The following is a 26,260-nucleotide window of genomic DNA, read 5'->3' on the forward strand; positions in this document are numbered from 1 at the left end:
TTTGTTGATAAAACGGAAACCCAAAGCGTCCATTTTATCTGTTTTCGTATATTAAATTGAAGCTTACAGTCAATTTCACATTGTTATTCATTTTTTGGACAATAAATATTATATCATAATATTATTATTAGAAATCATTTCTTATCCATTACCTTTTGATTTTGTAGCACCATTTTCTCCTTTGACCCCTGTCACCGTGTCATTAGAAGTGACGATACTTTCCGAAACCAATTGTTTTGCACTCTGCACGGCTTGCGGTGCGTCTAAATCCGTTTGAGTACGGGCATCAAACGTGTTGGTTGCGTTGCACACGCCTGAAAATGGAAAGACAACAAATAATATTATGGAGCCATTGGAGTGATGGTTGGCGCGACAAACAATAAATGTAGACTATTATTATTATTATATTATTATTATTATTATTATATATTATTATTATTATTATTATTATTAATTATTATTATTATTATTATTATTATTATATTATTATTATTATTATTATTATTATTATTATTATTATTATTATTATTATTATTATTATTATTATTATTATTATTATTATTATTATTATTATTATTATTATTATTATTATTATTATTATTATATTATTATTATTATTATTATTATTATTATTATGATTATTATGATTATTATTATTATTATTATTATTTATGATTATTATTATTATGATTATGATTATTATTATTATTATTATTATTATTATTATTATTATTATTATTATTATTATTATATTATTATTATATTATTATTATTATTATTATTATTATTATTATTATTATTATTATTATTATTATTATCATCATATTATTATTATCATTATTATTATCATTATTATTATTATTATTATTATTATTATTATCATTATTATTATTATTATCATTATTATTATTATTATTATTATATCATCATCATCATCATCATCATCATCATTATTATTATTATTATTATTAGTAGTAGTAGTAGTAGTAGTAGTAGTAGTAGTAGTAGTAGTAGTAGTAGTAGTAGTAGTAGTAGTAGTAGTAGTAGTAGCAGTATTTAATATTTATTGCGTATATCTAAGAAATTATCATGCATAAAAAGTATAAAGTTTCAAAATGTTACCCTATGCTTCAAAATAGTTCTCTATCATGATGATTATGGCGCTAAATACTGAATGTTTAGATCACATATAATATATGTGATCTATATTCCGTTCCACAACCCGTGTGCACGCGTTGACGTGGATATCTTCACAACTTTTTGACGGATTTTAATGATAATTGGCTCCAACACTAGAATTTTTAGTGACATTAAGCCGATGTTTTTTTTACATCGGTTACAGTATCATACTTTAGAATTTTTCTTCTTTACGGTATATAAAAACGAAGGGTCTGGGATGAGTGAACATTTTGATGTTTTACAATACGATGTTATACACAGTGAATTTTGTGATAACGACCGCTAAACACGCCCACAGGCTTGACCAGGGGTTTCCATTTCACGAAATTCATGTGCACTACTCACTATTATTGCCACCTTGAGTTCAAAATGACACAGCAAAGTGTACACTTTGTACACACTTGACAATGGGAGCGATCTACATTCATGTTTTCGTTCAACCAAGTCATCAATCACATGATTTGTTGATGTCCAACGATTGGATATTTCTTAACAAATGTAAACACGCTGCTTTGTTTACAAAGGTTATAAACATACACATGTGTCAAACTGAACAAAATGACCAATCGTGATGTTAGATATTTCAAAATCTGTGAGCACTTTTCACTATGTGGGTCACTTTGAGCACATATTCCAATGTGACCAATGACCTCGCGCACATGGAAATGTAATATAGATCATGCCAATTGTTACATTTTGATATTTGAAAGCCAGAGGCTGGGCTTCCCGTTGTGAATTCTACATTCATAAAAACGGATAAAAGATATGGAATAAACATGCACATTTGTCACAGAGGAAAATTTACAAGTATTTCTCCGGAGAGGCGAAGCGCGGAATTCTTTTTCATGGCAAATAGCAGTATAGCTTACAACCAGGAACTCGGAGGGGAATGGTCAAATCAATTTATGTTTATATCATCTTAATAGGCTTCAACAGTCATGACGTCACTCCCTCGTATTGACGCATGGTAACTTAGTAACTGGCTCTGAATTATCGGAACAATGGCGGACGCCCTTATGAAATATTTCTTCGACTAGCATAAAAGTGTATCCACATGATTTGTTGCTGTCCAACGATTGAATATTTCTTCATAAATGTAAACACGCTGCTTTGTTTATGAAATTTGTAAACATACACATGTGTCAAGCTGGACAAAATGACCAATTGTGATGTTAGGTGTTTCAAAAGCTTTGAACAATTTTCACTATGTTAGTAGTATATTTTGCCATGTGACCAATGACCTCGAGCACATGGAAAGTTAATATAGATCATCCCCATTCAAGGATTGAACTTCAGTTTATAATGCATTAATTAAAAAAAAAACACACACACACACACATACATACATACTTAAAGACACATACAGGCAGACAAACACACAGGCACATACACAGACAGACACCCACCCATACATACATACCTATACACACAAACACACAGACAGACAAACACACAGGCTCATACACAGATATACACCTACCCACACACATACACACCACACACACACACACCCACAGACACAAACTCACACATACAGTAAAGAAAAATTCAAAAGCAACTTACCTAAAACGAAGCAAACAAGAAGAGCAAGCAAAGTGGGGGTTGCCATGGTTACGTTTGACTCGGTTTGATAAAAACTGGGTTTTAAAAGAAAAGAAGAAAGAAAGAATAAGTAAGATGGAACGAAGTTTGCGTCTCTCAGGTCTTTGTTATTATGTTTTACCATCCGTGTTTATGAATAATTCCCACTAGACTGTATTAACCAGACTATAAAAGTTTACGGTTACACATAGTTTTTGTGTGTTGGTCAATTATACTTTCGGATGGCAATGTTGTGAGCTTTTTAGCCAAGCGCATACTATCTATAAAATTCATTTAATTGTAAAGCAGACATTGATGCAAGATAAAAACCTGAAAATTTGAGTCACCAAAACAAAACAAACAAACAAAAATCATTTTTTTTAAAATAAAATAATAATGATGATGATGATGATAATAATAATAATAATAATAATAATAATAATAATAATATAATAAATAATAATAATAATAATAATAATAATAATAATAATAATAATTAATAATGATAATAGTAATAATAATAATAAAATAATAATAATAATAAATAATATATAATAATAATAATAATATAATAATAATAATTTAATAATAATAATAATAATAATAATAATAATATAATAATAATAATAATAATAATAATAATAATAATAATAATAATAATAATAATAATAATATAATATAATAATAATAATAATAATAATATAATAATAATAATATTATATTATTATATTATATATATTATTTATTATTATTATTATTATTATTATTATTATTATTATTATTATTATTATTATTATTATTATTATTATTATTATTATTATTTATTATTATGGGGTTTTTTTTCTTGTATTTTTTAAATTTTATTTTTCTTTATGCTTTGCCTAGCATCGTTTTATACAGACCTTTTCACAACAGCAACATTTAACATTTCGGACGGGACATGATGCCTGTTAGGCGATATTACATTTTTTTCGGACAGAGACAACGCTGTTAACGGCCAGGTACTAATTTTACACCTGAGTACGGTGAGAGAATGTGAGTAAAGAGCCTACTCCAAGGACTCAACTGTGCGCCGAGCGAGGCTCGAACCCAGGAGCTTCCGATCCAAAACCGAGTGTCATACTTCTAGACCACATGGTACTTAATACAGTTAAGCATAAAAAGGTTATTTTTTTTAAAAATCCAAAACCGATATTTTAGTACTATCAGTTGGATTAAAATTTAAAAACTCGAGCATTTTTAACCGCAATATCCTCTAACCGTCCTAAAGGCGCTTTACAGGGTCCCAGTCCAACAGCAACACTCAACGAACATGTAAGACGAGACTGTAAGGCGATATTACATTCTTCAAAACAGAGACACCGCTGTTAACGGACAGGTACTCATTTTACACCTTAGTAAGGTGAGAGGATGTGAGTAAAGAGTCTTTTCCAAAGACTCAGCTATGCTCATAAAAAGTAGTGGAGATTATACATCAAAAGGTAAGACATTTAACATTACGATAATATTAAAGCTAGCCGAATAGCCAAACTACCAAACACCTACCGTTCTCAAGAAATGTTCTTCCAACTCTAAATGTTGCAATAAAAAGAACACAGATGCGGTTTTCTCACCAAAGAGATAAAAAGGTAATTATATTTTCGTATAATATTTACACATTTAAGCGGTTAGAAAGAATTGGGACAGCGTGGCTCAGCGGTACGGTCTTTGCTTCGTACCCGAAAGGTACCGAGTTCGATCACCAGCCGCTGCCCTGTGTGGGCTTGAGCGAGTCTGCGTTATTCCAGTCTTCCCTTGGCATAGACCCTAGAGACAAATTTCCCCTATGGGATGAATAAAGGGATTTATATTATTTTTAAAAAATATAAAACAAAATTAGTATTATAGTGAATAGAATGCTGTATTAATCTCTCCTTCCCTTCATGATCAAAGGCGACCCAACCAACATACACATATATGCAGGTCTAATTACCGAACGCATATTAAGCTTGCTTTAACATTGTTGTAATTTTGTAATGGACAATTTTATGCGTTTGTTTGAACGTATATCCATTTGAACAATGAACTGATAACAATTTGGGTTATCAGACCTGCAAATGAATACACGTCGGATACAACGAATTGAATTACCCAGTCACCTAAATTTCGCTAAAACCGTTTAAACGTGTTGTACAAAACAAGTGACGTCAAATACACAGCAAAATCTCAGTAACCGTATTTTTAAGACGATAAATCTAGATTAAATCTTAGGGTCAAGTTAGTCAAAGATACTAAGAATGCTATATATAGTCCTACGTATGCCTGTAAACTATCAAACCATTTAATATGCCTTCTGTTTTTGTTTTATTTTATTTTATTTTAATTTTTTAAAAATTGTCTGTGCTTTTTTTTTTCGTGTTTCTTCTTTTGTTTTTTTTTTAAAGTTTTGTTGTTATTTTTTTTTTCTTTTGTTGGTTTTTTTTTTTTTTTTGGTTTTTTTTTTGGGGGGGTGTTGTTTTTTTTTTTGTTTGTTTTTTTGGGTTTTTTTTATTTTGTCTTTTTTTGGGGACATATATATTTCCTCTCTCCTCCCATTTGCATGCCTTTTGTAACAGAAAATAGATGAGTTTCTATATCGTGCTCGCAATATCTACTAAATGTGCTAAAATCGCTTTTTGTTGGGTTATAAGCCAACAGCAACACTCAATATGTAGGTCAAGAGATAACGCCATTTATTCCGACATCAGGCCATGTTAAACCATATTTTTTTTCATTTCATACATGACCAGTCGCCTGTTAGGCATCTTTTTTTTGGTACTAACTACCTTACAATATCTGTCAGTGCATAAAGCCTGGTACTCATTCACAGCTGAGTCGAGTTGGGAAGTATGTGCTGAATGGTTTACCAAAGGATTCAACGTCGGGACCTTCATTTTCCACGATCACTGATAGATAGATAGATAGATAGATAGATAGATAGATAGATAGATTGATTGATGGATAGATAGATAGATAGATAGATAGATAGATAGATAGATAGATAGATAGATAGATAGATAGATAGCGTAGATAGATATATAGATTGAAGGATAGATAGGTAGATAGATAGACAGACAGACAGATAGATAGATAGATAGATAGATAGATAGATAGATAGATAGATAGATAGATAGATAGCGTAGATAAATATATAGATTGAAGGATAGATTGATAGATAGATAGATAGATAGATAGATAGATAGATAGATAGATAGATAGATAGATAGATAGATATAGATTGATGGACAGATATATAGATAGATAGATAGATAGATAGATAGATAGATAGATAGATAGCTTAGATAGATAGATAGATTGAAGGATAGATAGATAGATAGATAGATAGATAGATAGATAGATAGATAGATAGATAGCGTAGATAGATATATAGATTGAAGGATAGATAGATAGATAGATAGATAGATATATAGATAGATAGATAGATATATAGATAGATAGATAGATAGATAGATAGATAGATAGATAGTGTGGATAGATCGATAGATATAGATATTTGGTTATGTATTTATCAAAAATTGAAACTGACTTGAAATGATGTATCAAAAGGCATTATATGCATTTTTATTATTTAACTCCTAAACGTTCGATTGCAAGATGAATACTCAATTGAACCATCATAAATCCAAATAATAGTAGAAAGTCGCCAAAAGTCCCTTCCCATTCATTATCTGTGTCATCGTGCTTTAGTTCAATATCCCCATTGCCATTTCCAAAATCGCCTGTATCATCACCGATTGCGTTTGGATTTCGCGACATCGTTTCGTCCAGTAATACCTTCACCTTTTTCGCTTTCATTGCCGCTACTCTCGTTTCGAGAAACAATGTTGTCAAAACATTGTCCAAGTCCCTCAAAATTTTCTTGTCTACTGGTGGGAGATTTTGTGATGTCGGTAAACGGCATTGGCGATGGTGGCTTGATATCTGAGGAAGGTGCTGAGTTGTAACATGGTGAATATTATTCTCCTTGTCGTGTTGGTTGACACAATCCTTGATTTTATACCAGTGGTCGCCGATGACTTCATCGAAGTCGTCCGAGTATTTGGATTGGTTTTCGTGGTCATTGCCATCATGATTCTTATGCTTAAAATTTGAGTCGGACACAGTGTTGCCACTATGATCAGAACCGTCTTCTCTCTTCATTTGCGTGTTATAATCTTTTATATGTGATCGGTCTTTACCACAAGCACCAGCATCAAGAGCATCACAGACAATACCACCACTCCGATTATAACAATCAACACCAACATCATCTGCAAATCCGAAATCATCAAAACCACTGGGAAAAGCGACATCGTCCCCGTGTGTTTGATAACCACAATTGGATATCATAGCTTTTTCACTTCGGTCGTCCCTTCGGTGTCCTTGTCCCTGGCCATCAGATGTGATTAGCCAGTCAATGCTTACGTAATTCTTATCTGACTTTTTTGTTATTTCCCGTGGAGATAGACGCCCAGTGCGCAGACTTCCACTTCCTTGCCTCAGTGTTCTTTTCGTATACGGAGTCAAATGATTACCTTTAGCACCACGATCTTCCATCGGTGTCCGCTTGAAGCGTGCATTTGGAACCACTTTGTTTCCATAGTTCTCCTCATTCCCAATCGCATTAATCAATTGGTCGTAATAGTTCAGGATTTGATCTCCGTGTTGCGGCTGACCACTCACTATTTCGTATTTCTCTCTCTCAGAATATCCACCGCCCAGAGGCATTGGATTCTCGGCTTTTGATGCAAGATCTTTTCCCGATATTTTTGAATGCAATGGTGAAAATGAGTTACCAGATTCTCCATAGGCGGAACTTCGACCTGCTCGTTCGAGAGAATAGTTCTTTTTTGTGAGAGCGAAAGGTCGATGCTTTTCACTTTTGCGATTTTGCATATATCTTTTATCTCTTTGCCTGTGGGGAAACGACGAAAAAGCTTCCATTGGGTTTTCAAACGCATAGTAGTTTTCATCCTCATCTTGTTCTTCAGAAATTATAACACATGGACTCATGCCAGATATGATTTTGTTCTTAGGACTGCGTTTTTCCTCAAGGCGAACATTTTGGTAGTGCTCAGGGCGGTTACATTTATTTTTCACCAATGAAGGCATGTTAATAGTATTTGTAATGCTTGGGCTTCCCTCATATTCCTCGTACTGTTTATCACCGTCGCCTATTGCGGTGTTATCCTCAGTATCAGGCGTCGCCAACTGTGGTTCCATGATGGACATTCTTTCGTTTTGAGTTGGTTTATTTAAAAAACTTTTTTTGGTGTTTGCCAAAGTTGAAGATGTCCTATATATTTTACGGTAGGATCCCATATCTTTTTGTGATGGAGATATCTTTTTATCTCTTCCCCAGACTTTATCAACAGTCTGTGGTTTCATTTTGCCACTCTGTAATTTAAAAGGTGCAGATCTCGCTCTTAGTTTTGTCGACGCTCGTTTTAAATATCTATGCCCGACACCTTTCAACATTCTCTGTTGTTTTTCTGGACTTCCAACGACAGCTTTTTTAAGGAGTGGGTCTGTATTTTTACTTATTTGACTTCCGTAATTCGCATTTCCTAGATTTTTGGCCCCAACATCTACATCCGATCCTGGTGTAGGTAGATGCTCTTGGTTAGATGTTTGCAACGGGTCTTGAATCTTTAAATAGCCATCCTTAGTCGTTACATTAAAGCCAAAATGTGTATGAAATGCCGGCGTGTATTGTTCGACTTCTTGAAAATGATCGGAGGATCCTTGATCACAATTTACCAAAAAATTGTCTTTTTCCTCTTCGTGTCCATAATGATGGAGAGTCCAACCTCTTTTCTCATTTTCTTCATCGTCGTCCTTTTTAGAGTTGACACCTTTTGATGATGCTGGTTCTTTAGTTTCATGCGATACTCGACTTAATAGTGAGTGATAGGCGTTAAATGGCTGCTTGATACCTTGTTCAAACAGATAGTCATCAAGACTCTTACAACCCAATTCATTTTCATGGGTTTGAGGTTCGCATGCACCGTTGATGATTCCGTTCTCTGCAGTTTGTATTTCATCTTTTACAATGGCGTCGTTTGACTTAGGTTTCCTGTTTACAGCTACCTTATCATTTGTAAGTTTTCGGTCATCCTCTGGTCCAGAACATCGCTGGGCATTACCCTGACTTTTCTGCGTCTCCTTTACCTGGTCTCTCCAGCCTTGGAGAATTGAAGAAATTACGCCATCTTTACTGTGGTTTTTATTTGGAGATAAAAGTGGCTGATTCGAGTCTGATGTCCTCCATGGTCGACTTCTTTGCATTCGTTTTTTAGCTTTTTCACTCAAGCCGCCCCACGCAGCGCTTCCTTCTTGCATGAAACTGCTGCTTGACGTTTTTGACCCCGTTTTTGAAAGCTTATGCTTAGTCCTCTGTTCGTGTATCGTCCCGTATTGTTTAGAAATCCGTTTGTCATCGCGTCTCAGAAAGGAGTCGGGAGTTGATCTTTTCAAGATCGCATCCGCCGATGAAGATTTCTTCATAGTCTTCCCTATCCTCGTCATTTTAGTTGACACCGTCTCTTCCGATCTAAAGCTTCTAGCATTTCCTTTATGAATTGTTTGCATTGGAAGAACTGTGTTTTGTGAGGAAGATTTACTCTTTTGGTGCAAAGAGGACGACGTTTTCGTAGGCGCTGTTACAGCAGCGGATGTTGCCGATGTGACTGTTAATCCAGCTGTTGTCGACGATTCGATTGCTGCCTGAGCACGTGCGACACCAGGGATCTTGTTTTGTTTTTGTTTCATGTTGAGCGTTATCTGTTCAGGGTAAATGCTCGTCGCCGCGTTAAAATCGAGAAACATATCTCGCTCTGTGTCCACATTGTAATCGTCTTCCAATTCCAAAACCTTGTCGCTTATCTGGAATGACAACAAAACAACAAAAAAGAGGACACATTATGGGACCAAAAGTCTGGAAAATGGTTACATTATATCGAGATGAATATAGATGGAACGAAATGACGTCACACAGCTCTTTGTTATTAGTTTAAGACAGCCATTTTAATGATTGGTTCTCACTAAATTCTGACAATCAGACTATGAACGTGTAAGATTACACATAGTTTTGTGTTTAAGCTACGGATGTTGTGAGTATTTTACCTCAATGCATAGCATCAATATAATTTGTTAAAATTTGATTTCAAGACCAACTTTATCAACCATTTATTAACTGCCGTACTCTGGAAAAAACAACAACAAATATTTAAACATTTGACCAGAAAACTCGTCCTTCAAATATCGATCAATTTAAATGACCCTCATCTTGGCAAAAACTCTCAAACCTGGGACCGTATTGAGACGGTGGATCAAAATGGAAGAGAATGTTGTTTTGATTTGATTTGCTTAGTTTTGTTTGTTTGTTTGGTCGGTTGGTTGGTTGGGGTTTATTTTTTGTTTTGTTTTGTCTATTATTTTTTTTTGGGGCGGGGGGGGGGGGGGGGGGGGGGCTTTTTTCTCGTTTTTGTTTTGTTTTGTTTTTTTGTTTGTTTTTTTTTTGTCATTTATTTGTTTGGTTATTTTCTTTTTTTTTCTACAATGAAAACAGGCTTTTGACACGCACGTTGATGAATTGTTTAGGATATTGGACAGTCTTATCTTCTTACCCATCCTTCTAAGCGGTCTTTCCCAGAGGCAGAGAACAATTGCTTTCTTTTGTTGTTTTTCTAAGAGGAAAAAAATGTCATGATGGAACAACAGTATTAAGAGGTATCAATGATCATTATCTTCATAATCATCATCATCATCATCATCATCATCATCATCATCATCATCATCATCATCATCACAATCATCATAATCGTCGTCATCATCATCATCATCATCATCACTCATCATCATCATCATCAAATTCTTCATTCTATCCATTTCTTCATCATCTTCATCTTCTTCTTTCTCATTCTTTCTCTTCTTCTTCTTCTTCTTCTTCTTCTTCTTCTTCTTCATCATCATCATCATCATTATTTCCAAAAAGGCACTACCAGCTTTTTGTGTATACATTGGCAATGCGACAATTCTAAACATTAATGAGCTTCGCTGGTCTTGAACCAAAGTTCTTAAATAAACAATGTAAAATAATACAAATATTTAAAAAATAATATTTATATGACATGGTTCAATGTTCATTTCTCTAACTACTCATGAAGTTAGTCATGTGGAATCAATTTTTTTTTAACAGTACAAGTCACTTGTCGGGTGCACTTTTTTTTACTAGAACATTAAAACGTATGTCACAGCCCATAAATCCAGACAGAAATTCACACCTTAGTCGAGCGAGGTAATATTATTATGTACAAATTGATTTATCGAGGAACACAACCAGTAGCCATGGTTTTTCGATAATTATCAACTATCCGGTCTTTTAGCACACTGAAAAAAATAATTAATTGACCATTTATATAGCGCAATATCCACTAAACGTGCTCAGAGCGCTTTACAAAGGGTCGCTGACCACCAGCAGCACTTAACATTTAGGATGTGACATGACGCCTATTAGGCGATATTACAATTTCTTCGGACAAAGACAACGCTGTTAACAGCCAGGTACTCATTTTACACCTGAGTACGATGAGAGAATGTGAGTAAAACAACTCAACTATGCTCCGAGCGAGGCTCGAACCCAAGACCTACCGATCCGAAAGCGAGTGTCATACCCCAAGACCACATAGCCGCACAACATTGCTTAACCCTCTCCTCACCAACTATAGGAAAATCGTCACATTCGTTACGATACACCCAACAGTTCCTCATTCAAATTTATTTTGTACATCATAAAATGTAAAGAAATGAACAGTGTGTTGTAGAGCATGTTTTGCTACAGAAGTTTTGTATCGCAAGAACTTTACTGCTCTTGTGTTTTAGTGATAAAAAAATATATATTTTTGTGTTATTTAGGTTGCAGTTTTGGGGAAAATCCTGAAAATGAATGGTAAGGAGAGAGTTAATCTGCTGCTATTACCAAAATGTAGACTTTGTGAATTTGTGATCTTTATCAGAGATTTTATAAAGCTTATATTTTAGAATTCCAGATTGTCGCTGTTTTGAAGATTGACGAGTACAGATAATATTCTTTCACCTGTGAAGTGCCTGGAGAAAGACACGTATTTAAAAATTTGGCCAGACAACTCGTCCTTCAAATATCGATCGATTTAAATGACAAAACTCTCAATTCCGGGACTTTGGAAAGTATTCAAGGAAATCCCGGGTTTAAGAGTTTTAAGAGTCATTTAAATCGATAGGTATTTGAAGGATGAGTTTTCTGGCCAAATGTTTGAAACGTGCCTTTCCAGAGTGTGGCAGTTGCCTGGTTAAAAAACAAAAACAAATTTTAGATAAAACAAAAACGAAAAAAAAGGTGTAAAAATAAAATAAATGAAAATAAAATTAAATCAAATTCCCTTTATTCGTCCCATAGGGGAAATTTGTCTCTAGGGTCTACTCCAAGGGAAGACTGGAATAACCCAGGCGTCAGCCACAGTGCAGCGCCGCAAATTGAGCTAGGGCAAGGTGACTTGCTCAAGGCCACACAGTGCAGCGGTGGGTAATCGAACTCGGCACCTTTCGAAGCAAAGACCGTATCGCTGAGCCGCGCTGCCCCTATAGATAGAATCCGCTTGGCTAAGAAACTCACAACATTGTCATCCGTAAGTATAAAGGACCAACACAACAAACTCTGTGTAACCATGCATTTTTATAGTCTGGTTAATACAGTTAAGTGAGAATTACTCATAAACGTGGATGGCAAAAAAAAAAACAATAACAAAGAACCGAGTAACGTCACTCCATTCTATCTATAGATAGTATGCAGATGACGTCACTCAGGCCTTTGTTATTATTTTTGCCATCCGCGTTTGTGAGTTGTTCTCACTAAACTGTATTAACCAGACTATAAAAGTTCATGGTTACACAGAGTTTGTGTGTTGGTCCGTTATACTTCCGGATGGCAATGTTGTGAACTCCTTGGCCAAGCGCATTCTATCTATTGCACTTTTACACATAAAATAAGTCACTTCTGACAAGCTTATCCCGTTCTCACCTTTGATGATTCTTCTCTCAGCAAAGCGAGTGAACGTTGAAGGTTTGAATCTTGTTTCTTTGTAGCGGTATCCATTTCTTCACAACCTATGGCTCTCTGTGGTCTTCGATTCTAATTAATAAATGTAACCCATCGTTTCAATCCGTATTTTTAGGAGTGATTCAGATGCTGAAAATTGAAATGTGTGGTGAGAAAAATGCCATTAGATCAAGTTAATATATAATTTTATTAATAAAAATAAGCATTGTGGTTTTATTTTTTTTTTAAAGTGCAAATGATATCAACGATCTGGCCGAAAACTTCAAATCATCATCATTATCATTATCATCATCACCATCATCATCATCATCATCATCATCATCATCATCATCATCTTCTTATTATTATTATTATATTATTTATTATTATTATTATTATTATTTTATTATTATTATTATTATTATTATTATTATTATTATTATTATTACTATTATTATTATTATTATTATTATTATTATTATTATTATTATTATTATTATCATTATTATTATTATTATTATTATTATTATTATTATTATTATTATTATAATTTTTCTTCTTCTTCTTCTTCTTCTTCTTCTTCTTCTTCTTCTTCTTCTTCTTCTTCCACTTCTTCTTCTTCTACTTCTTCTTCTTCTTCTTCTTCTTCTTAATTCCATGCCTGTCCCAGGCTTTCGAAGCTTCTTGAGATATACAGAGCTGTCGACTTGAAAATCGAAAAACTCGTAATTTTTAGGAGATAAAAATTGTAGTCGCTTTAGTTAGATTTAGTAATCAACATTGGATTCAATAGTCTGATGTCACGTCGCCCAGCAACGGCGGCCATCGTGGTTCTAAACAAAGAAAATCGGTACTTTTTATTCCTCATGCTGGCTAGAACTTTTCATATGTCTTGTGATCAGAATGTGTAAAAGTCAAAACATGATCAGATTTATAATGGTTTTTTTCCCTTTGGATACGCTTTTATGCTCGTCGGAGAAATATTTCATACGGGCGTCCGCCATTGTTCCGATAGTTTAAAGCAAGTTACTAAGTTACCATGCGTCATTATGAGGGAAGTGACGTTACGACTGTTGAAGGGTATTGACCCTCACAAAGATTAAATAACATTTTAAAATAACTGGGATTATTTTGTATGGCATCAATTTCCATTTTCAATCAATGTTAATGACTTAGAGATGCTCATCAAGTTCTGAAGTTGGATCCAAAATGTCGTCACTCTACGAATTTTTCATAGAAGTTGGCAGGTCTGTATATTATATATCTCCACAAATCTCTGTCTCTCAATGATTCTGTCAGTCCACCATGAAGCTTTCCACTTTCCAGTCCTTCAGCTGTGTCAGCAACGGCGGTATATCACTAACAGGATTCAATAGTCTGATGTCACGTCTGCCCAGCAACGAGCAGCTTGGTTCTAAACAAAGAAAATCAATACTTTTTTATTCTTCATGCTGGCTAGAAGTTTTTCACATGCCATGTTATCAGAATGTATAAAAGTCAAAACATGATCAGATTTATAATGTTTTTCTCCTCTGGACTCTGGATACACTTTTAAGCTCGTCGGAGAAGCATTTCATAAGGGCTTCCGCCATTGTTCCGATAGTTTAGAACAAGTTACTAAGTTACTATGCTTCATAACGAGGGAAGTGACGTCACGACTGTTGAACCCTATTCATTACTTCTGTTTTTTTATTTCAAATTAATCTATTTTTGCTCACATCTACAGACTTTATTACAGGGCAGATTTTGATTTTTGATAGATCAAAAGATGTGCCTTACTCTATCTTCATTTCCACAATAGTATAATCATTATAATAACTAAGTGCTTGAATGGAATAAGCCCTTTAATTTTGGGATTTGTCCATGTCAAAATCCACTCCATGTTTTAAAAAAAAAATGTTTTCAACTAAATTCAACAATGGAGATGGGTTGCCAGATTCATAATTTGTGATCACCTTCTAGCCTTATACTTGGATCGGTTTTGATTGTTGATGGCTCAAAATATTGGTCTCGATCTATGCTGACTTCCACAATCTTGATCAAAATAAATAAGTGGGTGTTCTTAAATGGAAATAAGCCTATACTTTATTTCACAGTAAATTTTGCGAATTCTCCTTTAGTTCTCCTTGAAGTTTACACAAAGGTTTGTGTGTTGGTTTCTGTTTTGGCGGGGGAACTTGGTAAGCATGGTTCAAAATCGACGCGCACTTATATGAAGGTCTGATAATTTATTATGGGCTCATTGTTGTAATGCAAAATATTGTCCATTACAACAATGTAAACCAAACTAGGCCCATAATTGCATTAGTATATCAGACCTGTCTATATGTACAAGTCGTTTATAATTCATAACCATCAAGATTATCGAATTTAGGTGCACATTTTGGGAAGACCTTCCGAAAGCTCCTCGTGCCAAGGAAAACAACCCAAATATTCCTTCGTCTAACCCTAAGAAAAAATAAAACCTAGTAACTTTAACTAGCCCTAATAGGAAAAACAAACAGCACCTTTACTAAGACTTATAACTAACCCTAATAGAAAAAAAAACAACCTCTGAATGCTTTGCACTACCTTCGATACTTCAAAAACAAGATGGCGGCGGATGACCAAACCAATGGTCATATTACGAAATTTTAAACTTTCACTAATCTATCAAGATTTGTTCTTGAGTTTTTAAAATGCTACAATATATTGAATTGACAAATTGAATAAATAAAAGCCTGTCAAACGATCCACGGTGAAAATACTAATTGAAAGTGATGCTAGACCGAGGAGCTTTCGCCCCCCCCCCCCCCCACACACACACACACATATTTTGAGCGATCTGACAACCTATGCGACTATGCGCTTGTTTGAACGTTGCGTAGGTTGAGATTATTTTCATTAAAATTCCAACAATTTAGTCCCTTAGACTTAGTCAATAGAAATTTGAGTTCTCAAACGTGAAAATTAGCGAACTTCGGATTGACTGTTAAGAAAAGGGGGGGGGGGGCTTCCGGAAGCTCCTCCTGCTAAGGGGAAACAGCTCAAATATTCATTTAACTAACCTTAAGGAAAAATAAAACCCAGTACCTTTAACTAATCCAAATAGGAAAAACAAACACCCTAGCCCTAGCACCTTTACTAAGGCTTCTGACTTACCCTAATAGAAAAAAAAAAGAATCCTTCGTCCTCGAGCTAACCCTAATAGAAAAAAAAACCCTAGGATTGCTTTCAATACTTTACAAAACAAAATGGCGACGGAAAACCAAAACTATGGTCGTATTAGGAAAGTTTAAACTTTCACCAATCTATCAAGGTTTGTTCTATAATTTTTAAAACGCTTCTAGAAGATTGGATAAATAAACACATGACAAAAGATCCACGGTGAAAATACAAATTGAAAGAAATGCTAGCACGAGAAGCTTCCGGAAGGCCTCCCAAGAAAAGTTAAATTTGTGATGGAAATAAAAAATATTTTTAAACAGGCATTACTTCTTACGTTGTGAATAATTCAAAGTATTTCAATTGTTTACAAACAGTCGACAATGCATGTTTCCTTCTCTTCAGTTGATTTTACCTCTGTTTAATATTGATTTCATTTTGTGACAGCCCACTAAACAAGATTTTGGAGTAAAGAAATAAATACACACCAAATGAATGTGCGTAAAATACAATGTGCCCATAAAGTCTTTCCCAGATTTGAAAATACTAACGAAAGAGTGAAAATGGAGAGGCTTCGTAAACAGGGCTCTTGTAATAGGGGAAAAAAGTGATTAAAATCGTAGTAATAACGATGATAATAATACTGATAGTAATGATGATAATAAAAGAAGAAGAAGAAGAAGAAGAAGAAGAAGAAGAAGAAGAAGAAGAAGAAGAAGAAGAAGAAGAATGAATATATAATAATAATATAATAATCTCTCTCTCTCTCTCTCTCTCTCTCTCTCTCTCTCTCTCTCTCTCTCTCTCTCTCTCTCTCTCTCTCCCTCCCTCTGTCTATCCATCTATCTAGCCCTTCTAATTCCAGTCACCATTTGGTCTTACTCTTAGGGGTTGGATTGTAGACTGACAGGGAACTGTCGAAACTAGTAAGAGGTTTGGCTTGAAAGAATTTACAATAGGGGAAAAAGATGGTGTTGCTAGATTCTAGGCTAGATTATTCTGCATTCAACTTGACAATGAGCTGCACTTTCCTAAGTTCTAACATCTTACTAAGAATATTTATTTTACGGACTTAGAAAGATTCCACGTATATTGAATATGGTTACTTAAGTACAATGACTTTACATTTGGATTGATTTTACGGATTTGGAATTTATGAATCTGATTGAATTATGGCCGTGCTATTTGATTTGGATTTGGAATTTATCACAACAAATAAAATTGTAAGAAATGAAACTTGGAATGTGGACTTTATTTGAATGTCTTGGTGGTGTACATTCAATTATCATCATCGGCCCTTGAACTCTTTCGTCATTATTAACATCTACAACACAATGCAAAGGAATATCATTACCATCTATCAAAAAGCCACTATACGATCATAAGCCATTGATAGTGTGCAACTAGCCACAGTAGTTGCTAGTAGTAGTAGTGATATAGAGTATTAGTAGTTAGTAGTAGTAGTATAGTAGTAGTAGTAGTAGTATAGTAGTAGTTAGTAGTAGTAGTAGTAGTAGTAGTAGTAGTAGTAGTAGTAGTAGTATAGTAGTAGTAGTAGTAGTAGTAGTAGTAGTAGTTAGTAGTAGTAGTAGTAGTAGTAGTAGTAGTAGTAGTAGTAGTAGTAGTAGTTAGTATAGTAGTAGTAGAGTAGTAGTAGTAGTAGTAGTAGTAGTATAGTAGTAGTATAGTAGTAGTAGTAGTTAGTATAGTAGTAGTAGTAGTAGTAGTATAGTAGTAGTAGTAGTAGTAGTAGTAGTAGTAGTAGTAGTAGTAGTAGTAGTAGTAGTAGTAGTAGTAGTAGTAGTAGTAGTAGTAGTAGTAGTAGTAGTAGTAGTAGCGTATGGCTACATTTCCACTCAGGAAGTCTCCTGTCAGTCTTTAAATTCATCACCGCAGTTGAGAACAGCCTCGAAACCTCCCGCCAAATCTCAAAGATCGATCGATTTAAATAACCCTCATCTGGGCAAAAACTCCCAAACCTGGGACCTCGAGAAGTCATGGTGGTGGTGATGTAGAAAACGGTAAGGGCTGCCTTTAACTGGTGATCGTAAAATACTAACGAAAGAGTGAAAATGGAAAGGCTTCGTATGGGAACAAAACAGACAATGGACGTTTCGGGTACAAACCCTTCGTCAGCACAACAATACACAAATAAAAGTGGAAAACAAATAAAATATAATGAAAAATAACTTTTATCGTCTGCATATATTTTATTTGTTTTCAACGTTTATTTGTGTATTGTTGTGCTGACGAAGGGTTTGTACCCGAAACGTCCATTGTCTGTTTTGTTCCCATACGAAGCCTTTCCATTTTCACTCTTTAGGTGGTGGTGATGGTGGTGTATATTTTGTGAATTTTTGTGTGGTGTTGTTACACTGTATAGTCACCTGGAACAACTACAAAAGACGTCTAACTTCTATATCATGGCACAAGACCGAAGGGCTAGAGCTCAGGTGGTCGCTGGTTCGGATAAGTAAGTAAGTGTGGTGTGGGTGTGTGTGTTTTCTAACGATATTTCACACTTTAGAAACCCAAATAAACGTCTATTTCATGGGTCCAGGGACTCCAAATGAATACTCAATGCACTGAGTGTGACCCTATTGGATTGTTTTAAATTTTTGATTACTTCTGATTGAAAGGAAGGCGATAACAACAAGCGTGACGACCTGAAGGAGAGAAAACATGTTCTCATCAAGAACAAATCTTGATAAAGAAAGCATCGTTGTTTAAACAATAGTCCTCATTAATTTTATAAATGAGTTTCATGTCCATGCATAAATTTAAACTTTGACGTAGACTTTTAACCAAAAAAAGCGTTTTTAAAATGTTGGCCGAAAAACTAGTTCTTGAAATATCATTCGATTAAAATTACTCTCATTTTAGTTTAATTTGATCAGTGAAGTCTCGGGTTTGAGAGGTTTTTTATACAAGATGATGGTCATTCTAATCGATTTCTATTTGAAGGACGAGTTTTCTGGCCAAAATTTTAAATACGCGTTGTTGTTTTTTCCAAAGAACGGTAAAACTTTTCTGCTGCGCGCTGACAAAATCATTTTTCTTTCATTTTTGGTCGTACAAATTAAACTAAGAACATCCATCCCTCAAAATGACCCTCAAGTTACCAAAACTTCTCAAACCAGAGACTTTAAAGAATATTTTTGGGGGGAAATTGATGGTCATTTTAAAGATTGATATTTCAGGTTTGAGCTAAAGTTTCCTAACCAAAATAAGAAAAAGGTGATTATCCTGAGGTAGACTGTATTGTCGTTTCACAATCTATTCAGAGAAAATATGAGGAGTGAAAATTATAGAAGCATTTCCTTCATTTTGGTACAAATTCACAAGCATTGATATGATAGCATCAGCAATTTTGATATCATGAATACATAATATGACTAAAAATTTCTATATAAAATCAATACGAGTCATTTGATATTACTTCTAGGTCTAGATTACTTTTGGTTTAAATTGACAACACAAAATGTGAATGACACCAAATACGGAATGTTTCTTTAACAATATAGTCTATTCTCAATAAAATGCATTATTTCTAATTCTCTTTAGTCACAATGGAACCTACTCAAGTTTTTAATTTCTTTACTCTTATTTTAATAATGTTAGTACCTCATAAAACAATATTTTGTATGTTTCAAAATGAACTGTTTGAAAAAAATCCAATCAGTGGAACAAAGTTAGAAGTTTATGAGAATGAGCTAGAAGTAACATCTTTTCTAAAGTGTGCTTACATGTGTTTGGTTAAGCGGAAGTTTTCACCTGTTTGCCAGGCGTTTGTATATGACCCTTTGGACAGGACGTGTGATTTCTACAAGAATGGAGACAATAAGATCGGAGCATCCAATCTTGATGTGTTCATCTATAGAGGTATGAAGCCACTTATGATTATTAAATAATAGTCTTATCTCTCTTTTAAAAGTATAGTCTTTAGGAGCCACAAGGCTCATGAAGCCGAATTATATCACGGTCTATAGAGTGTTAAAAGTAATAGTTCAGAAAAGTGAGTGGAGTAGGCACTGATGTTGATAATAACAAGAAATGAAGTGCGTAGGAAAGTGCCAGAAGACAACAGAGAAGAAAAACTTCGCGGCGGGCTCGATCCCCCATCCCCGCCGCGAAGTTTTTCTTCGCTGTTGTCTTCTGGCACTTTCCTACGCACTTCAATTCTTGTTATTAAGAGTAATAGTAAAAAGTATTCATTCAGAGCCTTTCGTGCCCATAGAGCCAGAGTTTATCCCGGTTTCTATCACTTGAAATGGACAAAAGCAATTGCTTGTTATCCGATTGATAGAACATTATTCGATTCCAAAGTACTTTCCACCTGATCTGACAGCCCAATACCCAATCACTGCTGAGTGACAAAGGGGGGGGGGGGCAGAAAAAATATAGATAGTACGCGCTTGGCTAAGAAACCCACAACATTGCCATCCGGAAGTAGAACGGACACAAAACTATGTCTTACCTTAAAAGTTTATAGTCTGGTAAATACAGTTTAGTGAGAATTTCTCATAAACGCGGATGGCAAAAAGGAACAACAAAGACCTGAGTGACGTCAACTTCATACTATCCATAGACTTCATCCGCCGGAATCCGTCGTGTCAAGCGAGGTCTCTACCAACTGAGCCATTGGGACCTGAAGCGTTAATCGGGCAATTATAATTGCTTGCTAATGTTATGTACCTACGACTCTAAACAATTCCAAAGGTCTTTCCGTCAGCTCTTAAAAAGCCCAGATAACAAACAATTGTATTCAATAGTCTGATGTCACGTCGCCCAGCAACGGCGAGTAGCTTGGTTCTAAACAAAGAAAATCGGTACGTTTTTTTTTCTTCATGATGGCTAGAACTTTTCATATGTCACGTGATCACAATGTATAAGAGTCAAAACATGATCATATTTATAATGTTTTTCTCCTCTGGATACAATTTTATGCTCGTCGGAGAAATATTTCATGAGGGCGTCCACCATTGTTCCAATAGTTTAGAGCCAGTTACGAAGTTACTATGCGTCATTACGAGGGATGTGACGTCATGACTGTTGAAGCCTATTACTTGACGAAACCTCATTTTCCAGATTATTCTCTCACCATTGAGAACCTGGTCTTTGCAAATGTAAGAGTTTAACATGCGACTTGGCTCGTCCTACACGTTAAGTGATGCTTATGCCTTAGGCAGGAATTACTTGTAAAGCAATTTGAGCACATTTAGTGGATATTGCACTCAATTTTATCCTCAGGTTCGTTAGTGAAAAACTATGTTGAGTTAAAAATCATTTTCTTAGGGCATATCGCCGGCTCCAAACCTCGGAGCGAATTGGTCGGCATGTGGGCTATCCTATAGAGAATGAGATTAGCGGAAGAGTAGCGTCCCTTGATTGGACGTCACCCATAGTCTGTGACGTCACAGCCCGAAAAGTTCTTAGAGAGAGAACGTCATGTTGGTTGTGCGCATGCGTCTCTCGTCCTCGCTTCCGGTGAAAGCGGCTTGAGACACTTAAAACCAAATTGACGTTTTCTCTGTAATGTGACGTCCAATTAAGGGACGCTACTCTTTCGCTAATCTCATTCCCTATACATTATAGTAAAAAGATTGCTACACATTAAATAATGCTTATGTCTCAGGCAGGACTCCTTGTAAAGGGATTTGAGCACATTTAGTGGATATTAAGTTAAAAATAATTTTCTTAGGGCATATTGTTGAGGTACGCGATCGGCGGCTCCGAACCTCGGAGTTAATGGTCGTTATTGACAGCATGTGAGCTATCTCAAATTATAGTAAAATGTTAATTACGTTGAAAAGTTATTACGCCAGGTACTCATTTTACACCTGAGTACGGTGAGAGAATGTGAGTGAAGAGCCTTTTCCAAGAACTCAACTATCCGCCGAGCGTGGCTCGAAGCCAGGACCTTCCAATCTGAAAGCGAGTATCATACCACAAGACCACATAGCCGCAAGGACGAGAGACGCATGCGCACAACCAACATGACGTTCTCTCTCTAATAACGTTTCCGCCGGTGGCGTCACAGACTATGGGTGACGTCCAATCAAGGGACGCTACTCTTCCGCTAATCTCATTCCCTATACTTTTCTCTTTCAACAGTTACAGACATGTTTCACGTTATTATCATCGACAACCTCCGATTTTCCATTTACGTGTCGTCGGAAAGGAAGACGTTCAGTGATGCCCGTGCTCATTGTCAAGACCTCGGAGGTTACCTGATTCAGTTTGACCACGTGAAAGAATACGACGCCTTGAGTGTAGTATTGGCGACACCGGATGATAATAGTAAATATAACGTGTACTAGGGTTTGCAAGTCTAATATCTGACCATAATAATAATTATGATAAACTTGAGCTTTTATATAGCGCAATATCCACTAAACGTGCTCAAAGCGCTTTACAAGGGGTCCCTGGCCAACAGCAACACATAACATGTAGGACGAGACATGACGCCTGTCAGGCGATATTACAAATTTTTGGACAGAGACAACGCTGTTAACGGCCAGGTACTCATTTTACACCTGAGTACGGTGAGAGAATGTGAGTAAAGAGCCTTCTCCAAGGACTCAACTATGCGCCAAGCGAGGCTCGAACCCAGGACCTTCCGATCCGAAAGCGAGTGCCATACCACTAGACCACATAGCCGCACATGATGGGTTTATTTAACATTGTTAAAATGGACAATATTTTGCGTTGGTTTAAAAATATTTACATCATAACAATGGGACAATAACAAATTATTATTATTATTATTATTATTATTATTATTATTATTATTATTATTATTATTATTATTATTATATTATTATTATTATATTATTATTATTATTATTATTATTATTATTATTATTATTATTATTATTATTATTATTATTATTATTATTATTATTATTATTATTATTATTATTATTTGATATAGTGCCAGTGTGCACAAATAGTGCTCAGGGTACTTTACAACAGTTTATTTTTGGTATCACACAAGTTCATTCATTCCACTACAAAATCACCACAACAGTCACACACACATCTTGTTCGAAGTTCACATAGAATCACGATAAGCAGAATGATAAAGATTGGTTTTTAAATGCCATTTGAAGACTGGTAGACTTTCACATTGTCGGGTTTTATGTGGTAAAGAATCCCATACGATTTGGGTCGAAAATGCAAAACCACGCTCAGCAAACAAATTAACCAGTAGATTTTTGACCAATCAAAACATTGAATTTGTGACACACCTTCACACGTGCTCGGACAAGCATAGTTTGTTTTTATAAACAATAACGTGAATGAAATCAACCTCTCTCCGATCATTGCTATTGTTTTTATACACGATTTTTTGATCATATTATAAACGTTTAAATTTACACATACTTTTCTGTGTTGATTGTATTGATCAAGGGGTAGAACAGTGGGTATTTTACTTAAACACATGCCATCGATAGTAAAACCTCTATAGTTTCTATGTTTTCCGAGCACAGCCATTGTTTACATTATGACGACTGTCCGAGAGACGTGGCTATCTAGGTATCTATTGGTTTTTAAGCCCGGCAAATAAGCACACATTGGTAAAAAGAGAACAATTGATAAGTGACCAATCGATGGTCGGTATGAACCAAATGTGACGTATCACCTCAAAACGTTTTTATGTCGGAATCATATGATTTAGATTGTGATTTTAAAAAAAAAAGATTCCTACACTCTTGCAATTGAAATTTCGAGCAAATTCCCAATAGCTCTGCGCGACTTTGCGGAGCGCGCATTGGGAACGAATTTGAAATGTCAACCACAGTAGTTCAAGAATATTCTTCATTGAACTCACCGCCTATCCTTTGTGAAAATATAAATTTAAGAAATTAAGGAGCAGGCACCAATGTGAGATAAAGAACTGAACAAGTGTGTATGAAAGGTACCAGACAAAGCAAGAAAGAAAAATACAAGGAAAAAAACATAATATATCATTTCATGGTAGCACGTCTGACCGGTAATCAGAAGGTCGTGCGAGCTCGAGCAGCGGTTGGGAATACGTCCGGAATTGGTTTCAACAGTCTGATATCACGTCCGCCCAGCAACCAGCAGCTTGGTTCTAAACAAAGAAAATCGGTACTTTTTATTCTTCATGCTAGCTAAAACTTTTTCACATGTCATGTGACCGGAATGTATAAAAGTCAAAACATGATCAGATTTATAATGTTTTTCTCCTCTGGAACACTTTTATGCTCATCGGAGAAGTATTTCATAAGGGCGTCCGCCATCGTTCCGATAGTTTAGAACGAGTTACGAAGTTACTATGCGTCATTTTGAGGGAAGTGACGTCACGACTGTTGAAACCTATTCCAAAAAGCAAGCGTGTAAGAATCGTATATTAACACATACCTTATTACATCAAATATATTTTTTTTCTCTGAATACAGACCTTTTCTTTGTCGGTGCCAACGATATTGCAGTTGAAGGACAATGGGTTACAGACAGAGACAACAAACTGCTGGATATGAACATATGGACTTTTGCTCCAGGCTCACCGGACAACTATCGGCAAGGAGAACATTGTGGCTTTATCAGGAGGACTAACCCAACAAAATTAGCAGATATTCGCTGTGAAGACCATTGGGCATTCGTCTGTGAGAGAGACTTTTAGACTCACCAGGCGCCCAGCTAGATCAAAGATATGAAGCAAAAAATGAATATAATATTAGTCTTATCAGGTTAGGGTAAGAGCGAAGTACCAAACAAAGACCTTTCGGGCTCAAAATCCTTCGTAAGTCACATTTTAACTCTCTCCTTACCAGCCATTTTCAGGATTTTCTCAAAACTTCACACCCAACTAACACAAAAATAGTTTTTTTTAATCACTCAAACACAATAGCAGTAAGTTCTTGCGATATATAATTTCTTTAGTAAAACATGCTCTACAACACACTGTTCATTTTGTTTAAATTTGATGATGTGCAAAAGAAATTTGAATGGGGAAATATTGATTGTATCGTAACGAATGCGACGATTTTCATGTAGTTGGTAAGGAGATGGGTTAAAAATAGTAACAATAATAAAACTGGTTAATCGTGGCTAAATTTATTGACTTCACCCTTTTTGGATTCCATGTATCGCATTAACGTTTCAAATATATTTCATTTTGGCTAATTATCATCATAGCTTGTCGCTCCAACACCGAACCCACTCCACAGTATCTGTGTGTTGAGCAGACTCTTAGCTCATGGTCAGTGCAGCTGGACCCATTCTGGCATTCTCTAAGGATGTGCTCCATCGTCTGCTCCGGGCATTCACATGTACACAAACTAGTCTCATCCAGTCCCCATTTTTTCTTTTTGGCTGAGAAGCGGTTTGAGCCGGAGAAGTCCGATGTTTGGTTGTTTTTTTTGTTTTTGTTTTTTTTTTTTACTTTGGAACACTTGTATTCCTCTTTAGTTTAATGCTGTGACAGTCTGTAACTGTGGGATTCCTATTGTTTACATGACTCGACAAACACTGCTAGCTGCAGGATTTATCAGCTCATCTTCTAACAACGTCTCCACAGGCAAAGCAATATCAGATGATTTGGAAAATATCATGACAGTATATCATAATAATAATAATAAATAATATAATAATATAAAATAATAATAATAATAAATATAATAATAATAATAATAATAATAATATATATAATAATAATAATATAATAATATAATAATAATAATAATAATAATATAATAATATAATAATAATAATTAATAATAATAATAATAATAATAATAATAATAATAATAATAATAATAATAATAATAAAATAATAATAATAATAATAATAATAATAATAATAAATATAATAATAATAAATAATAATAATAATAATAATAATAATAATAATAATAATAATAAAATAATAATAATAATAATAATAATAAATAATAAAATTAATAATAATAAATAGATAAATTAATTAATTAATAAATAATAATAATAATAATAATAATAATAATAATAATAATAATAATAATTGAGCTTTTATATAGCGAAATATCCACTAATCGTGCTCAAAGCGCTCTACAAGGGGTCCCTAGACAACAACAACACTTACCATGTAGGATGGGACATGACGCCTTTTAGGCGATATTACATTTTTTTTGGACAGAGAAAACGCTGTTAACGGCCAGGTATTCATTTTGCACCTGAGTACGGTGAGAGATTGTGAGGAAATAGCCTTTTCCAAGGACTCAACTATGCGAGGCTCGAACCCTGACCTTCCGATCC

At 34.8% G+C, this 26,260-nt stretch overlaps 3 protein-coding genes across 5 annotated transcripts in view; 1 reads left to right on the top strand and 2 right to left on the bottom strand.

The window, feature by feature from the left end:
* Positions 1-4,387, bottom strand: part of LOC144958713 (uncharacterized) — a 13,352-nt gene extending 8,965 nt beyond the window's left edge. The window contains exons 1-3 of one of the 2 annotated variants that reach the window (XM_078890862.1): positions 4,306-4,387; positions 2,743-2,816; positions 153-314 (exon numbers count right to left, since the gene is read on the bottom strand). In XM_078890862.1, the coding sequence (XP_078746988.1) occupies positions 153-314; positions 2,743-2,788 (208 nt within the window). In that variant the 5' untranslated portion in view covers positions 2,789-2,816; positions 4,306-4,387. The remainder of the gene's footprint in view (positions 1-152; positions 315-2,742; positions 2,817-4,305) is intronic. The other variant, XM_078890859.1, reaches the window with a different exon arrangement.
* Positions 4,388-6,331: 1,944 nt separating this feature from the next.
* On the bottom strand, positions 6,332-16,517 carry LOC144958552 (uncharacterized). Of its 2 annotated transcripts, none has more exons than XM_078890601.1 (4): positions 16,335-16,517; positions 12,836-13,003; positions 10,407-10,466; positions 6,332-9,663 (listed from the first exon to the last, which is right to left on the bottom strand). In XM_078890601.1, the coding sequence occupies exons 2-4, from the start codon at positions 12,908-12,910 to the stop codon at positions 6,364-6,366; spliced, it is 3,435 nt and encodes a 1,144-aa protein (XP_078746727.1). In that variant the 5' UTR covers positions 12,911-13,003; positions 16,335-16,517; the 3' UTR covers positions 6,332-6,363. The 2 variants fall into 2 exon arrangements, with proteins under 2 accessions (XP_078746727.1, XP_078746728.1); XM_078890602.1 differs by having other exon boundaries at positions 16,328-16,436.
* Positions 16,518-19,561: 3,044 nt separating this feature from the next.
* On the top strand, positions 19,562-25,572 carry LOC144959048 (collectin-10-like). Its single transcript, XM_078891394.1, has 3 exons — positions 19,562-19,879; positions 22,112-22,297; positions 24,424-25,572. Exons 1-3 carry the CDS (start codon positions 19,567-19,569, stop codon positions 24,645-24,647), a joined length of 723 nt encoding a protein of 240 aa, XP_078747520.1. The 5' UTR covers positions 19,562-19,566; the 3' UTR covers positions 24,648-25,572.
* The last annotated feature ends 688 nt before the right edge of the window (positions 25,573-26,260 follow it).

This window comes from Berghia stephanieae, chromosome 13 (assembly GCF_034508935.2).
Source record: "Berghia stephanieae isolate SIO BIC M18660-M18661 chromosome 13, UCSD_Bste_1.3, whole genome shotgun sequence".
NCBI classification, from domain to species: domain Eukaryota; kingdom Metazoa; phylum Mollusca; class Gastropoda; order Nudibranchia; family Aeolidiidae; genus Berghia; species Berghia stephanieae.